Here is a 15,394-nt window from a genome sequence, read left to right as displayed (position 1 = left end):
TCATCAGCTTTTTTTTTTTTATCAGAGAAAGAGAGAGAGAGAGAGAGCACGCACACACAAACGGGGGAGAGGGGCAGAGGGAGAGAGAGAGAATCTTAAGTAGGCTGCACGCTCAGAGCCCAACACGGGGCTCGATCCCACGACTCTGGGATCATGACCTGAGCCTAAATCAAAAGGTGAACGCTCAGCCGACTGAGCCACCCAGGCGCCCCTCATTAGCCTAATTTCATTTCATGTTTTAGGTAAGTCTCAGGTCAGTTTTCCCACGGTCCTAATTCGCCTCGTGTTCATTAGATGACTCTTGGGTTAAGTAAGTTGCACAAAAGCAGCATCCCTGGAGACAAAAGAAAGAAGTTCACTGACCAGAGACTGCCCAGATGGCCTCCTCTGCTTGCTGTGGGTTCTCGGTGATGTTATAAATGATGATGTCACACTCCAGGAGGCGCATGAGAAGGTCCTCCCGAGAGATGTTCTGAAAAAGAGATGTGACAGTCATTTGTTGCAAGGCGCTAACCTTAATATTTAGCTGGAATGACAATTTCCAAATTAGATATACGGCAGATGAAGTGTCCTACAGGAAACATTTGCAGGGTTTCTATTTAAAACGAAATTTTGGCTCTCTTCTGTGTGTAGTTTCCAAGTAACAAATAAGTTTATGAAAATAGCTGGGAACAGATGATTAAAAAATTGCATAATGATTTTAGGTACTATTTCTGCAGGCTGTTTAAACCCCAATTCAGAAGGGAAGAATTAGAACATACTGGAAGAAAAATGTGTGAGGCATTTGAAACTAATGCAAACTCTATGCAAGATTACTTGAGCCATTATATATCCTGAATCGCTCAGAAGTGCTGATGAGTGATGAATGTGGATGGTTTCAGAACCCCCACGATGGCATTCATCCATTCTCTTCGTACATGCAAGGTGCCTTATTACAGTCGACAGTTGGGAATATTTCGAAAACACAGGAACTTTTAATGGGTGGAAATATAAAAGTGCTTACATTAGACAAAAGTAACTTCGGTGATCACTGTGTTTTAGGTAGCTGTTCCTTCCTGGCCACAAACTGAGTGGCTTAAACCACAGAAATTCATGTCCCACGGTCTGGAGGCCACAAGTCCAAGATCGAGGTGTCGGCAGGGCCGGTCCCTTCGGAAGGCTTGATGGAGATTTATCTCCGTGGCCCTCTCCTAGCTCTGGTGCCTCTCGGGAAATCTCTGGGATTCCTTGGCTGGTTAATGCATCAACCACATCTCCGCCTTCCTCTTCCCAGGTGTTCTCCCTGTATACGTGTCTGGGTCCAAGTTTTCCCTTTTGGTAAGGATGTCGGTCGTATTGGATGAGGGGTCCACCCCAATGACCTCCTTTTAACTCAATTTCCTCTGTGAAGACCTATCTCCAAATAGGTCACGTTGTGAGCTTTCTGGGGTTAGGGCTTCAACAGATCTTTTTTCGGGGAGACACAGTTCAATCCATAATACACTCCATTGTGTTTCTTTTCTGGGCTGAATGGGCAGAAGGGAAGACACTCTGAAAATGCCGATCCAAACACCAGTTTTTAATTTTTCAATAGTGAGACGACACAGGACGACCCTGCTCTCCCAACGCACCTGAGACCGATCTAGATTCAGAAATGACGTGGGAAAGGAAGGAAGAAAGTCACTGGACAAATGGAAGGCGTGTGCTCCAGATGCTGCCCGAGAGAAAGAAGGGAAAGCATCTATGATTCCAGCCCGTGACAGCATGTGAGAGCGGCGTCCAAAGAAACACGCACACGCATGTGAAATCATAGCTGGATTTCGGGTGAAACAGGCACGTTTCCAAGAGGATGGCCACCCTGATCAGACGTTGCGTGACCACATTTGGGCATTCATTTGTTTACCCATCCAATATTTGGGGGCCTTGTGTTTGACCCCGAGGATAGAGGCAAAATGAATAATGTCTGGTTGTTTACACTAAGGAGCATTTTGTGTGTGTGTGTGTGTGTGTGTGTGTGTGTGTGTGTGTGTGTGTGTTTTGTTGGGAAAACTTATAGCAAATTATAGTCTAATGCAGACAAGGACATATCTAAGGATATACGAAGCCTTTGAACAAATTAGAAAAAGGCAATCTGCTCTTTGTGGGGAAATTAAAAGGCGGCACCCACTCTGGGGCACTCTGAACCCAGCAGAACACAGCTCCTACTCATGTCCCTAGGCAGGCGCCCTTGCACAGTGTGCAACCTGCCCAGCCTTACATGGCAGCCCCCAATATAGAAAGGGCTATCATAGAGGTACATTTGAGGTTTGATAGACCAGGAGGAATATGTGATTAAGGCTCCTAGGAGTTGACATTCGAGTTGGATTGAAGAGTGAATATGAGCTCATTCAGCAGAGACTGGAATAGTAGATGGTTTGCTGAGCCAGGCAGAGGCACCTTCCACAAACTAGACCAGCCTAATGTTTTCCATCCTCTGCTCTCTCTCACCTTACATGCCACCCTTGCCTCTTCTCCTTTGTTCTCTGCAACCCATGCTCTAGCTATGCTGATGTTTTTCCTATTCTAAAGCATACCACACACTTCCCCATGTGTTCCCACCTTGTGTGACATTTCCTTGCTCCCTTATCTACCTGGCAGTCTCTACTCAGCCCTAGAGGCCGGGCCTCAGTCCCAGCCTGTCCCAGTAGCGGACCATCCTCCATCCCGGATGGAGGCTCCGGGATCTCCAGACCAGAGGAGCTGAGGGAGCCGGGGGGAAGGAGGGCTGATCTATGTGGTAGGAAGGTTGTGCAGCTAGCTACATCTGCCTGGCTCCGTACCTAAGACCGAGCGCTCATCAACTGCCCTTTTCAGATGCTGCTGTGTCCACACCTCTGCGGTCGTGCCCACTGCACTGCCGTGGGGCTGCGTGTTTGTGTGCGAGTCCCTGCGAGGTGTGAGCTCCACGCGCATCTGTGGATCCTTAGGACCCTCGAGACACGTTCACGGATCCGAACTCCAGTGTAAATGGTGGGCGCTGGTAAAGATCTGAACTAACGCAAACGGCCACGCTAAGGGGAAGGGGGCACCTCGTGGAGAGGCTGTAAGGCGCCCAGGTGAGGACCTCGTGACCAAGAGGGGGCGCCACGAGCCCACAGCTGCGGTAGCGGGGAGTGCGTGATGGACAGTCCGGAGGACACAAACGTCCATTTCCTCTTCTCCTTTCCCGACAGAACCCCAATTTTGTTCAGGTGCTCCCTTCTCAGCCTGGGGATCTGAACTCCACTCCCTAGCTTAAGGGCTGGGCTTTATTGATCTCAGGGTACAGTGATCCGTTCAGGAATGGGCATGTGACTCACTTCCACACTGTGAGATTCAAGGAGACGCCTGCAGGGGCCCGCGGGATTGTTTATCCTCCTTTCTCAGAGGACTTCCGGAAGTTCTCTTCACCGCGGTGTTGCTGTGTGTGAACATGAGGCGAACGTGAGGCCCTGGACCGTTGCCGCCTTGCTCCCAGCCCAAGAGTGGCGTCACCCTTAAAGGAAGGGAGAGGCCAGGAAGGGGCAGAAAAAGGAGCTGCAGCCCCTGGATCACGCCAGCCCTGAAGCTGCATCCCTCCTGAGACAACCAGCCACATAAACTGAAGAATTTCCTTCTTTACTAAGCCAGTTTGCCTTGCCTTTTCCCCCTATGACTTGCAGCCCCAAACAGCCCAAACAGATCTAGGTCCTTCGTCAAAATTAGGAGGCTGAAAGGCAGAGTGGTTTTGTAGAGGAGGAAAATAAATTTCATTTGGGGGCCTATTGAACTAGAAGTGCCAGCAGGACATCTGGGGGAGTGCACCTGCTGGGGGAGTGCATCTGGGGGAGTGCATCTGGGGCAGTTGGATTTGCTGGTCAACAGGGCTGGAGACAGATTTGAAAGGCATTGGCTCGTATGGGGGAGCTGGAGCCATAGGACCAGAGAAGCTTGAGGAGGGACATCCATTACGAGGAAGGAGGGAGTTCTGGGGAAAAGCGCATTTAAAGGGCAGAAAGAGGAAAAGGAGCCAGTGAAACAAGGAGTGCTCAGATGCACGAGGGAAGTCAGGGGGTAAAGACCGCAGAAGAGGGAAGGAGACTTTCTCCTGGGAAGCCAGGTAAGATAGGACTTTGGGAATTAGGCCAGCCGGGAATTAGACCAGTGACACGGGTCAGGGTATTTCCTGTGGCTGGACCCTCTCTGAGGGGGCAGGGGCCAGGGGCGGAGAAAGAGGCTGGTAGCCACCAGGAAGGCCGAATGAAGTTCAAAAGATGTGCGCATTGAACACATGTATAGGCAGAAAGAAAGAAGCCAGTGGTGACTGAAGACCCAGGAGAGGGTGAAAGGGGGTAAGTGGTGGAGAAAGTTCCCTAAGATGGCAGGTTGGGGGGAGAGGACTCTTTCATTCATTTCACAAGTGTTTATTGAGGGCTGCTTTCAGCCAGTTAATGTGCTACATGCCAAAGATGCACGGATAAACAGGGGAATAACTGAGGCTCGGTCTATTCTTAAGGTGCTAACCATCAGGGGCAGTGTGACCCACAACAGACAGATAATAACAATGGAGTGGGAAAAGTGGGATGATGTAGGCAGGTAAAGATGCTGTGGGAGTCCAAGAAAAGAGCTCGGATTCCAAACTGGGAGTGGGGAAGAAGTGGGAATCACCGAGGGCTTCCTGGAGGAGATGACATCCTGAGTTAAGTCTTGTGGAACGAACAGTGCTGGGTGGGGTTAGCGGAGGAAAGTCCGTTCCAGGGTTCGGCGTGTGTGCAGAGCTGTATGGCAGGGTCTGAAGAGCGGCAGGCAGGCTGATGAGAGGCTGACACCCCTACTGGAGGCATTCAAATGTCTCAGGTTGTGTGTGTAGAATTTGTCATGCGGGGGCAGTGAAACTGCTAGAGAAACGTGAAGACGGTGGGAAATTAAGCTGGACACACTGGTGGTTCAGCAAGGCTTGACTTGAAAGGGAACAGATGTTTCTCCTCTTTGTTCTTGAAGCCCCCCTCTCCTCTTCACTTGTTTCTCTGTAGAATCCTTTGCTCCAGGAACACAGTATGGATTCTGACATCCCGCTGACCTCAATGTACACTTAGTAACCAGACTTGGATGGCAGGTGCCAGTCCTGAGACCACCTTGAAGGGTGGGTCTGCAGTTTGCTGTTGTTGTTGTTTTCAAGTTTTTGTTTAAATGCCAGTTACCTAACATACAGTGTGATATTAGTTTCAGACGTAGAATTTAGTGGTTCGTCACTTACATACAACACCTGTTGATCAACACGGCAAGCATCTTCCTTAATGCCCATCACCCAGTTAGCCCACGCACCCCCACTGCACCCCTCCGGTAACTGTTTGTTCTCAATAGTTAAGAGTCTGTTTCCTGGTTTACCTCTCTCTCTCTCTCTCTCTCTCTCTCTCCCCCCCCCATATTCATCTGTTTTATTTACTTAAAAAAATTATTTATTTTTGGGGGGGTGCGAGCGGGGGGAGGAGCAGAGAGAGGGGGACAGAGAATCTGAAGCAGGCTCTGTGCTGACAGGCTGACAGGAGCTAGTCTGATGTGGGGCTCGAACTCCTGAACTGCGAGATCATGACCTGAGCCAAAGTCGGATGCTCAACCGACTGAGCCCCCCAGGTGCCCCTCATCTGTTTTCATATGAGTGACATCATACGGTATTTGTCTTTCTCTGACTTATTTCACTTAGCATAAAAATCTCTAGCTCCATCCACACATCGTCGCAAATGGCAAGATTTCATTCTTTCTAATGGCCGAGTAATATTCCATTATATATATATATATATATATATATATATATATATATATATATATGTATACACACACACGCGCGCACACACACACACACACACACACACCACATCTTCTTATCTGTTCATCAGTCAGTGGACTTTGGGCTCTATCCATAATTTGGCTATTGTTGATGAAGCTGCTATAAACATCAGGGTTCATATAGTCCTTTGAATCAGTAGTTTTGTATCCTGTGGGTAAAAACCTAGTAGTGCAATTGCTGGCTTGTAGGGTGGTTCTATTTTTAACTTTTTTTTAAAGGTTATTTATTTATTTTTGAGAGAGAGAGAGAAAGAGGAGGGAGGGGCGGAGAGAGAGGGAGAGAGAGAATCCGAGCAGCCTCCGTGCTACCAGCATTCCCACCAGCAGCGTAAGAGGGCTCCCCTGTCTCCACATCCTCGCCAACCCCTGTTGTTTCCCGTGTTGTTGATTTGATTTGATTTTTTTCCCCTGTGTTGTTGATTTTAGCCATTCTGGCAGGTGTGAGGTGGTATCTCAATGTGATTTTGATTCGTATTTCCCTGATGATGCGTGATGTTGAGCATCTTTCCATGTGTCAGCCATCTGGATGTCTTGTTGGAAAAATGTCTGTTCGTGTCTCCTGCCCATTTTTTAACTGGAAGGGTCTGCAGTTTTGAAGGCATTAGCCTGCTGTAGCCTCCTTTGCCTGGCAAAGTAATAAAACTATCGTTCCTCTTTATCCCCACACTCTGTCTTCGTGTTATATTTTAGCTCCCGAGCACAGAGCTGGGTTCAACAACGGCCGCACAGTTTCTCAGTAAGACAGCAACATAATGATGTTTTTTCCTAGTGGCTTATTACCAAAGGAGGTTTCTCCCTCCCAGAAAGCGCCCACCATAGTTGGGTAGTGAGGGGCAGCATGCATTTTGAACACAGTTTAGAAGATTCTATGAGTCTGCAAGTCCAAATTAGATCCATCCCTTCCAGGAGTATCTAATTTAAATTCTTTGCTCCAGGCACACATTTAAAGTGGAGACAACGGTTGTTCTCCGTCAGGGGAGAAAGACCTGCCTCCACCTGTCGCACACCTTCCTGCACGCCCATGTGTGCAGAAGAGAGAAGGAGAAGCAGAGAATAACAGCATATTGTGAAGGTGTTGGAGCGCAAGGTGACTCTGCCCTTGGTCAACTCTTAGCAAAAGCCACCTGGACTTACGCTGTATGTCTCCACGGCAAAGTTGGGCCGAACACCTTCGAGCTTGGAAAGCGTACCCACGATCTGGAACGTGCCGTCCTTCGGTTTGGATGAGGCTTCCATGGCTGACTTACTTTCTTCTTCTTCCTCTTCTTCTGTGATTTCTTCAAGTGAAGCCCCGACTACACAGTTAGACAGGAACTGCAAGAAAACACAAACTTGCTAAGAAAATACTAAGGACAACTTAGAGAAAGGGTAGACAGTTGGAATGATTCTAAACACCGACCATTCTTGAGGCCTTGCTAGAGGTACCCCACGTGCATAGCTGATGCGTTTTACCCTGGTGGTTTGCTGAAACTAACAATGACCCCAGTAACACGGCCAAGTGGGTACTATTATGGCACTCTAATTTTAAAGTGTTTTTAAAATTTATTATTTATTTTTGAGAAAGAGAGAGTGCATGCAAGGGAGGGGCAGAGAGAGAGGGAGAATCTCAAGCAGGCTCCGCACTGTCAGTGCAGAGCCTGATGCAGGGCTTGACCTCCCCATCCTGGAGATCATGACCTGAGCCGAAATCAAGAGTCAGATGCTCAACCGACTGAGCCACCCGGGTGCCCCAATGGCACTCTCTTTTATAGATGAGGAAGCCAGGCCCAGAGAACTTAAAGAAGGTGTTAAGAATATTGCCCTGCTCTGGCAACGGGCAGAGCAGGGCTGCGGTCACCACGATGATCTTGTCTAATAGAAATGTAGCAGTGTAATGTGATCAACTCAGGTAAGTTAAATTAGCTAGTTGCCACATTAACAGCAGTAAAAAGAAACCAGTGTAACTAATTTAAATAATGTTTTCTTTACCCAACAGATTCAAAGTATTATCACTTTAACGTGTAATCAGTGGAAAAAAATTATTAATGAGATCTTTTATGTTCCTTTTTGTTCACACTAAGTCTTTGAAATTCGATGTGCATTTTACACTGACGGTAGGCTGATCTCCATTTGGATTCACCACATTGAAACGTTCAATAGCCACATGTGGCCAGTGGCTACCTTTACAAGTAATGAAATAGAATGAAGTTGGCGAAGTTTCGCTTTTTATTTTACAGAAGTTATCCTTGGGAGTGGCTTATGAAATGTTAAAGAGTTTCATATATACGTGTGTGTGTGTGTGTGTGTGTGTATACACAAACGTATATGTATGTATATATAATATGTATACTTTATAAGAATGGTTTTAATTTACATATTAAACATGTTTGTAATCATGATATTATTACACCGTGGGAGGAAAAGCAAACCAAAACGAAACAAACAGGAAGTCCCACCTCATTTATTTTGATAAACGTCACTTTGAGTTAGTAATGCAAGATTAGCAGGTTCAACCTCTTACTGGAAGATAATTCTTCCAAGTATGTCATGTATATTTTCATTTCTCTCTCAAACATACCTATTCAATTTTATTATCTCATTTCACAGATGAGGAAAGAGATGCCCAGCTGGAAGTAACTTGCCCAAGATTGCACGGGCAGGGAGGGGTACAGCTGGACCCTGGGATCTCAAGGCTGCACACATACCACACTGGCCACACTGCTCTGTCCTGGGGACAGAGAGGGGGAGCAGGGGCTGCGGGGAGTGGGTGGCGTTGCTCAGCTGGGCCGGGAACCTGAAGACCAGAGACCTGGCCTCTTATAGACTTCTTACTCCCACTCACATGGTGCTTAGTACAGAGAACAGCAATTACCTAAAAGGCCAGAGCTAGAGGTGCAGGTGAATTAAGGAATAACTGAAAATTCTGTTACTGATAAGCTTTTGCAAAAGATCTCTACAAATGGAAAGAAAAGAAAACTTGCTCTAAAAATATTATACTGTAAAAAAAATAATCAGAGCTCAAAAGGGGGGTAAAGTAAAAAGCTAAATTCTCTTCCCTCCCACTCTCCTAATCTCAATCAGGTTCGCCTCTCTTTGTACAATAATCCAGTAGCTTTCACTGGATTTGGAATATAAACCAAGAGCCTGACCTCCACCCCCTCCCTGCCCCCAGATGTGGGCCTTTGTGTTGGATTCTGCTTTAATTTATGCAACAAATATCAGTGGAGTGCTGAGCATGCCTGAGGCACCATTTAACTGCTGAACAGGCCCACCTTCTGACTTTCATGGGCCTTTTCCTCCCCCCCCCCCCAAAAAATGAAAAATTATATTTCATGACTGTATTGCCATAGAGACCCACAATCTTTGACTCTAACGTTTCATTTGGTTCCTTCTGATTTTAAAAGAAACATTTCTGGGGGCACCTGGGTGGCTCAGTCGGTTAAGGGTCTGACTTCAGCTCAGGTCATGATCTCACAGGTTGTGAGTTTGAGCCCCATGTCAGGCTCTGTCCTGACAGCTCAGAGCCTGGAGCCTGCTTCAGATTCTCTGTCTCCCTCTGTCTCTCACCCTCCCCTGCTCACGCTCTCTCTGGCTTTCTCAAAAATAAATACAACATTTTAAAAAAGAAAGAAAGAAACATTTTTGTCAGTCGCCAAGTCTCGCGGGCCCTGGGCTCCCTGCCTGCTGCCCTGCGGCCTGGTTCCCTGCACCCTCACCTCTCTGCCCTCGGACTCTCTCCTGCAAACACCTGGGCTTCCAGCTGGAGCTCTGCGTGCAGACTGGTGCCCAGGACCAGGAACCCTCCCTTAAGGGGAGCCTCTGACAGCGCCCCGTGGCACAGACCCTCGCTGGGTTCGGGGGTTCGGGAGCCCGGGGCGGGGGACCGGGAGCTGGGGTCTGGGACTCCACTCTGACCCTCCACTGCTCACCTTCCCGATGTTCCCGCTGCTGTATGAATCCAGCAGGTTTATAAACACCCTCTGGACCCGGATAACTTTCTCCATGGGTGCAGTAACTTCCTCTTCCTCACCCTTGGTGGCAGCCGCACCGGTAGCTAAGGAGAAAGCGTCCCTCTGGTTGCCAAGGAGTTGGGGCACGAGCGGACCCTTCAGGGGCGTGGCCTAGGGCGCGGGGCGGAGCGTTCCTGGGGCGGGGGCGGGGCCGCCGGTTTCCCGCGCGGGGCGGGCTCTGCCGGGCCGTGGGGCCAGGGTGATGTGCCCGCTCTGCTTGCGTCCGCGCCCTGTGCTCTCTTGCAGGGCGAGTTCTCTTTCGAGGCCTCCTGAGGCCTTGACACAGGGGCCAGACGACCCCTGCTCCCTTTCGTCTCTTTGATTCCGAAACTGGGAACACCCCCCAGGGATCACCTGACGCGGACCACTGGAAATACTGCTGAATCCGCTGATCCAGGAAAGCTCACATACACGTTGCCCTGTGGGATGGTCTGACCAGGACGTGACAATCCTGCAGCGCAAAGAGCAGCTGTGGCCATGGAGTTTTGTGTCCAGGACGCTGGAACGACAGCGCGTGTGGTCCTCACTGTCCAGTTGCTGCTTGATTCATGGGGCTCAGCTGGCTTTAGGGGCTGTTTGGTAGCAGTTCCGGGAGACCTGGGGGCTGGCAGGGGTGTCATCCACATTCCCAGTGAAAGGCTTTTGACCTTTCCAAATGAGATGATACATGCAGGTGCCCAGCTAAACCTACAAATTAAAAGATGACATTCAGTTTGTCTTATCACAGGACCACAAATGACCTTGTGGACTATATATCCTGCCCTTGTGTTGGAGCAGTCGGATTCTATTGAAATGCTTTGTGTTCTACACAATAACTTGTTAAATGTAGATATTTAACCCATGCAGCATTTTTTTTTTATACACACTGTATTTATTTAGAGAGCGAGCATGGGGGAGGGGCAGACAGGGGAGGGGCAGAGGGCGGGGGAGACGGAATCCGAGCCAGTCTCCGGGCTTGAACTCACGGTGCATCGGTGCATCGTGACCCCAACAGAAATCAAGAGATGGCAGCTTAGCTGATTGAGCTACCCGAGCCAGTCTCCGGGCTTGAACTCACGGTGCATCGGTGCATCGTGACCCCAACAGAAATCAAGAGATGGCAGCTTAGCTGATTGAGCTACCCGGGCGCTGTGTGTGTGTGTGTGTGTGTGTGTGTGTGTGTATTTAATTGCCTCAAAAATGGATGTGACTCAGGAGCTTCATACAACTTGGAGGTTCTGGGCACTCAGCAGATTTGGCTTTGAATCCCAGCTCTGCAGCCATTTGTGGGAGATTGGGATAATGTTTTAACCTTACTTCAGCTGTTAAATTGGCTGTAAAACAGGAGTGAAATCACCAGCCTAACAGGGCTGTTAGGATTAAGATATAGACGACAGCATTTTCTGAAGCGGTGTCCAAAGGTGAAATCGCCTTTTATTTTTCTGCAAGGCTAAGGCACAGGTCTGCAAATGGGAGCCTTTCATTTTTTTTTCTCTTTTTCTTTCTCTTTGTCTCTTTTCTTTCTTTCTTGTCTCCACCCCCTTTTCTTTTTTATATACTTCTCACTAAAACTTGTTTTGATACAATAATTAACACCTTGAAATTTTGCACTCACTTTGGGAACAGCTTGCTCACAGCAACATTTTTTTAAAAGTTATCAACAAGATGTAAAAATATTCATGCAAGACCAGTGCAAAACTTTATGGAGTAAATATTCTTCAGCATTCTTTCAAATGACTTTGGTCCAAATATTCTAGAATTCACTAGATGCCTCATTTCGATTTTAGTTTGTCCCTATTGATATGCAGCTAAGCAGGTGAGTATTTTGAAAGTGATTCAACTGGTCGTCTTACTATGTAATCGCTCAGCTTTGTTTCATTCTTACCATGTCTCCTCCTGCTAACCGGTAAGCGACCTGGTGCCATAGTTCTAAGTGGATGGCTTCCAGAGCATTTACTTTACAGCTGTCATGTTGGTAGTGAGGGAAGGAGGGTCTATTGATTAATTCTATTATGTCAACAAGTAATGTCCCTTTCTTTGTGTGTTATTCTTTTTTTAGAATCAGCTTTCATATGCAGGCATATCTTGGGAGAATTTTGGTTTCCAGACCACCACAATAAAGAGAATATTGCAACAAAGTGAGTGAATTTCTTGGTTTCCCAGTGCATATGAAAGTTGTGTTTACCCTACAGTGTAGTCGATTAAGTGTGCTATAGGATTATGTCTAAAAAAAAAATCGATGCACCGTAATTAAAAAATACTTTATTGCTAAAAAATGCTAACCATTATTTGAGTGCTCGGTGAGTTTTAATCTTTTTGTTGGTGCAGGGTCTTGCCTCAGTGTTGATGGCTGCTGGTTGGTTAATCAGTGTGGTGTTTGCTGAGGGTTGGGGTGGCTGGGGCAGTTTCTTAAAATAAGACAACAATGAATTGCACACCATTGATTGACCATTCCTTTCAGGAATCATTTCTCTAGCATGTGATGACGTTTGGTAGTGTTTTTACCCACAGTAGAACTTCTTTCAAAATTGGAGTGAATCCTCTCAACCTCTACTCCTGCTTTGTGAGCTAAATTTATGAGATATTCTAAACCTTGTCATTTCAACAATCTTCACCAGTACATTCCATCTTGAGAAACTCACTTTCTTAGCTCATCCAGAAGAAGCAACTGCCCACCCGTTCAAGTTTTATTGTGAGATTGTAGCAAATCGGTCCCGTCTTCAGGCTGCCCTTCCAATTCTAACTCTCCTGCTGTTTCTATCACATCTGCAGTGACTTCCTCCACTGATGTCTTGAAACCCCCCACATCATCCATGAGGGCTGGAATGAACTTCTTCCAAACTCCATGTTGGTACTTTGACCTCTTCTCGTAAATCATGTATGTTTTCATGGCGTCTAGAATGGTGAATCCTTTTTAGGTTTTCAATTTACCTTGCCCAAATCCATCAGAGGAATTATGAGACAGCTACAGCTTTTCAAAATGGATTTCTTAAATAAGACTTGAAAGTCGAAATTACTCCTTGATCCGTGGGCTGTAGAACAGACCTGCCTATTGTTAACAGGCATGAAAGTAACATTCATCTCACTGCACGTCTTCATCGGGTATACATTGTCGATAAGCGGTAATATTTTGAAATTATTTTTTTTTTCTCAACAGGGGCTTGAAATATTTAGCAGATTATGTTGTAAACAGATGTGCCGTCACCCAGGGTTAGCTGTTCCATTTTATAAAGCACACAGTGGATTTAGCGTAATTCTCAAGGGCCCTGGGATTTGGGGAATGGTAAATGAGCATCGGCTTCCAACTAAAGTCACTGCTACATTAGCTCCTAACAAGTCAGCCCGTCCTTTGAAGCCAGGCATTGACTTTTCTCCAGCTATCACAGTCCTAGAAGGCATCTTCTTCCAGTAGAAGGCTGTTTCATTCACATGGAACATGTTTAGTGTGGCTGCCTTCATTAGTTAGCTTAGCTGTATCTTCTAGATACCTTGCTTTGAATTGGACTTTTATGATATGGAGACAATGTCTTTCCTTAAACCTCCTGACTAACCTCTGGCAGCTCTGAACTTCTCTTCTGCAGCTTGCTCACCTTTCCCACCCTTCATAGGATTGAAGAATTAAGGCCTTGCTCCGGCTGAGGTTTCCTGGTATAAGGGAATGTGGTGGTTGGCTGATGATCTATCTAGACCACGACTTCCACCACACGAGCAGTAAGGCTGTTTTGCTTTATCATTTGTGTGTTCACCGGAGCGGCACTATTAGTTTCCTTCAAGAACTTTCCCTTTGCGTTCACATCTCAGCTAACTGGTGCAAGAGGCCTCACTTTTGGCCTACCTTGGCTTTCCATGTGTTCCTTGCTAAACATTTCTAGCTTTTGGTTTAAAATGAGAGATGTGCGGGACGTCTGGGTGGCTCAGTCGTGGAGTGTCCACCTTCAGCTCAGGTCATGATCTCGTGGTCCGTGAGTTTGAGTCCCGCGTCGGGCTCCATGCTGACAGCTCAGAGCCTGGAGCCTATTTCAGATTGTGTCTCCCTCTCTCTCTGACCTTCCCCTGTTCATGCTGTCTCTGTCTCAAAAATGAATAAACGTTAAAAAAAAAAATTTAAAATGAGAGATGTGCAACTCTTCCTTTTACTTGCACACTTAAGAGGCCACCGTAGGGTTATTAACTGGCCTAATTTCAATATTGTGGCTCGGGGAATCGGGAGGTGCAAGGACAGGGAGAGAGACCGGGGGGAACGGCTGGTCGCTGGAGCCGTCAGAACACGGTTTATCAATAAGGTTCATCAATAAGGTTCACCGTCCTGTATAGGTGTGCTCTGTGGCACCCGTAACAATGATAATAGTAACATCAAAGATCACTGATCACAGGTGACCACACAAATATACCTTTAATTTGTGGGAACTGTCCGCCCCGCCTCCCCCCTCCCCTGCATTATCTGTGAAGCGCGATAAAATGAAGTAAGCCTGCAGCCACGGAGTTCAGGTGACGCTTGTGTCACTGGATGGGGTCAGTTGGTGGAGATGGAAGATGGGGTTCTGACCCCACGCGTGCTCACGGGTGGACTGCTGAGCAAGGCCCTCCCTCTGTCCACGTCTCGGCCAAGCCATCCCCAAAACAAAGGGGCCGAGGGCAGAGTTCGGAGGTCCGTGTGGCACACGTCAGGATCTGTGTTTCACCCTGTTCCCCGTGACAAACAGCACATCCTGGGTGTTTCAACACCAGACAGGGAAGAGCGTGGTGTGATGGAGGCGGCTAAGGACACCACTAGCGGCCGATTTGCTGCTGACCTGGAGGAAAGGTGGGAGGAAGGCTGTTGTCCTGGGCCAGGGGGTGGGCGGGCAGTCCTGGCTTCGCAGTCAAGTTGCCTCTTCAAGGGTCCTGGGAGTGAGCATGATGCAGTGCAGCTTGGTGCTTTCGCGAGGAAAAGGTTCTTCGGCCGCTGAAGCACCATCCAGATCTCGCCGAATTATCGCCTAGAAGCTAATGAAGAAACTGTGAAAAAGCATGAAGACGACGAAAGTCACCGATCTTATCACCTGATAGCTCGTGTTAACACTGCAGAACATTTATTCTTCCCGTTGTTCGAAAACAGATCATAGTTTTAGATCTCTTTTTTTCATGTGGTGTAATTTTTTCCCGTTGTCATTTTTTTTCATTATTTTTTGAAGTTCATTTTTGAGAGCGCATGAGCAGGAGGAGGGGTTGAGGTGGGGAGGGGTGGACAGAGGAACTGAAGGGGGCTCTGTGCTGACAGCAAAGAGCCTGATGTGTGGCTCGAACTCACAGATCATGAGATCATGACCTGAGCCGAAGTGGGATGCTCCACTGACTAACCACCCAGGCGCCCCTTTCTTCATGATTTTTAACGGCCGCACATTTTTCCATCAGGAGGACGTAGCATAACAACCACTTTTTAGAGCCTTTCCAATGTTTTGTTAGAGAAAATGAATATCCTTGTAGTGTATCTTCTGCTGAATCATTTCCCTATGCTAGATAGCTAAGATACTACCAGTCCATAAGTTAAAAGCTTTTTATAAAGGCTCTATTACCAGTGTTTTCCAGAAAGGTTTCAATATACCCTCTGATAGAATGTAAGA

The 15,394-nt window shown here is 47.3% G+C and overlaps 1 protein-coding gene across 1 annotated transcript in view; it reads right to left on the bottom strand.

The window, feature by feature from the left end:
- Positions 1–12,681, bottom strand: part of AK7 (adenylate kinase 7) — a 72,623-nt gene extending 59,942 nt beyond the window's left edge. Inside the window, exons 1-5 of the mRNA XM_045450846.1 lie at positions 12,536–12,681; positions 10,220–10,409; positions 9,732–9,923; positions 6,958–7,137; positions 364–472 (exon numbers count right to left, since the gene is read on the bottom strand). Coding sequence (XP_045306802.1) covers positions 364–472; positions 6,958–7,137; positions 9,732–9,923; positions 10,220–10,409; positions 12,536–12,681 — 817 coding nt within the window. The remainder of the gene's footprint in view (positions 1–363; positions 473–6,957; positions 7,138–9,731; positions 9,924–10,219; positions 10,410–12,535) is intronic.
- Between the last annotated feature and the right edge of the window lie 2,713 nt (positions 12,682–15,394).

This window comes from Leopardus geoffroyi, chromosome B3, assembly GCF_018350155.1.
Source record: "Leopardus geoffroyi isolate Oge1 chromosome B3, O.geoffroyi_Oge1_pat1.0, whole genome shotgun sequence".
NCBI classification, from domain to species: Eukaryota; Metazoa; Chordata; class Mammalia; order Carnivora; family Felidae; genus Leopardus; species Leopardus geoffroyi.
This window is presented reverse-complemented; position numbering and strand designations above follow the sequence as displayed.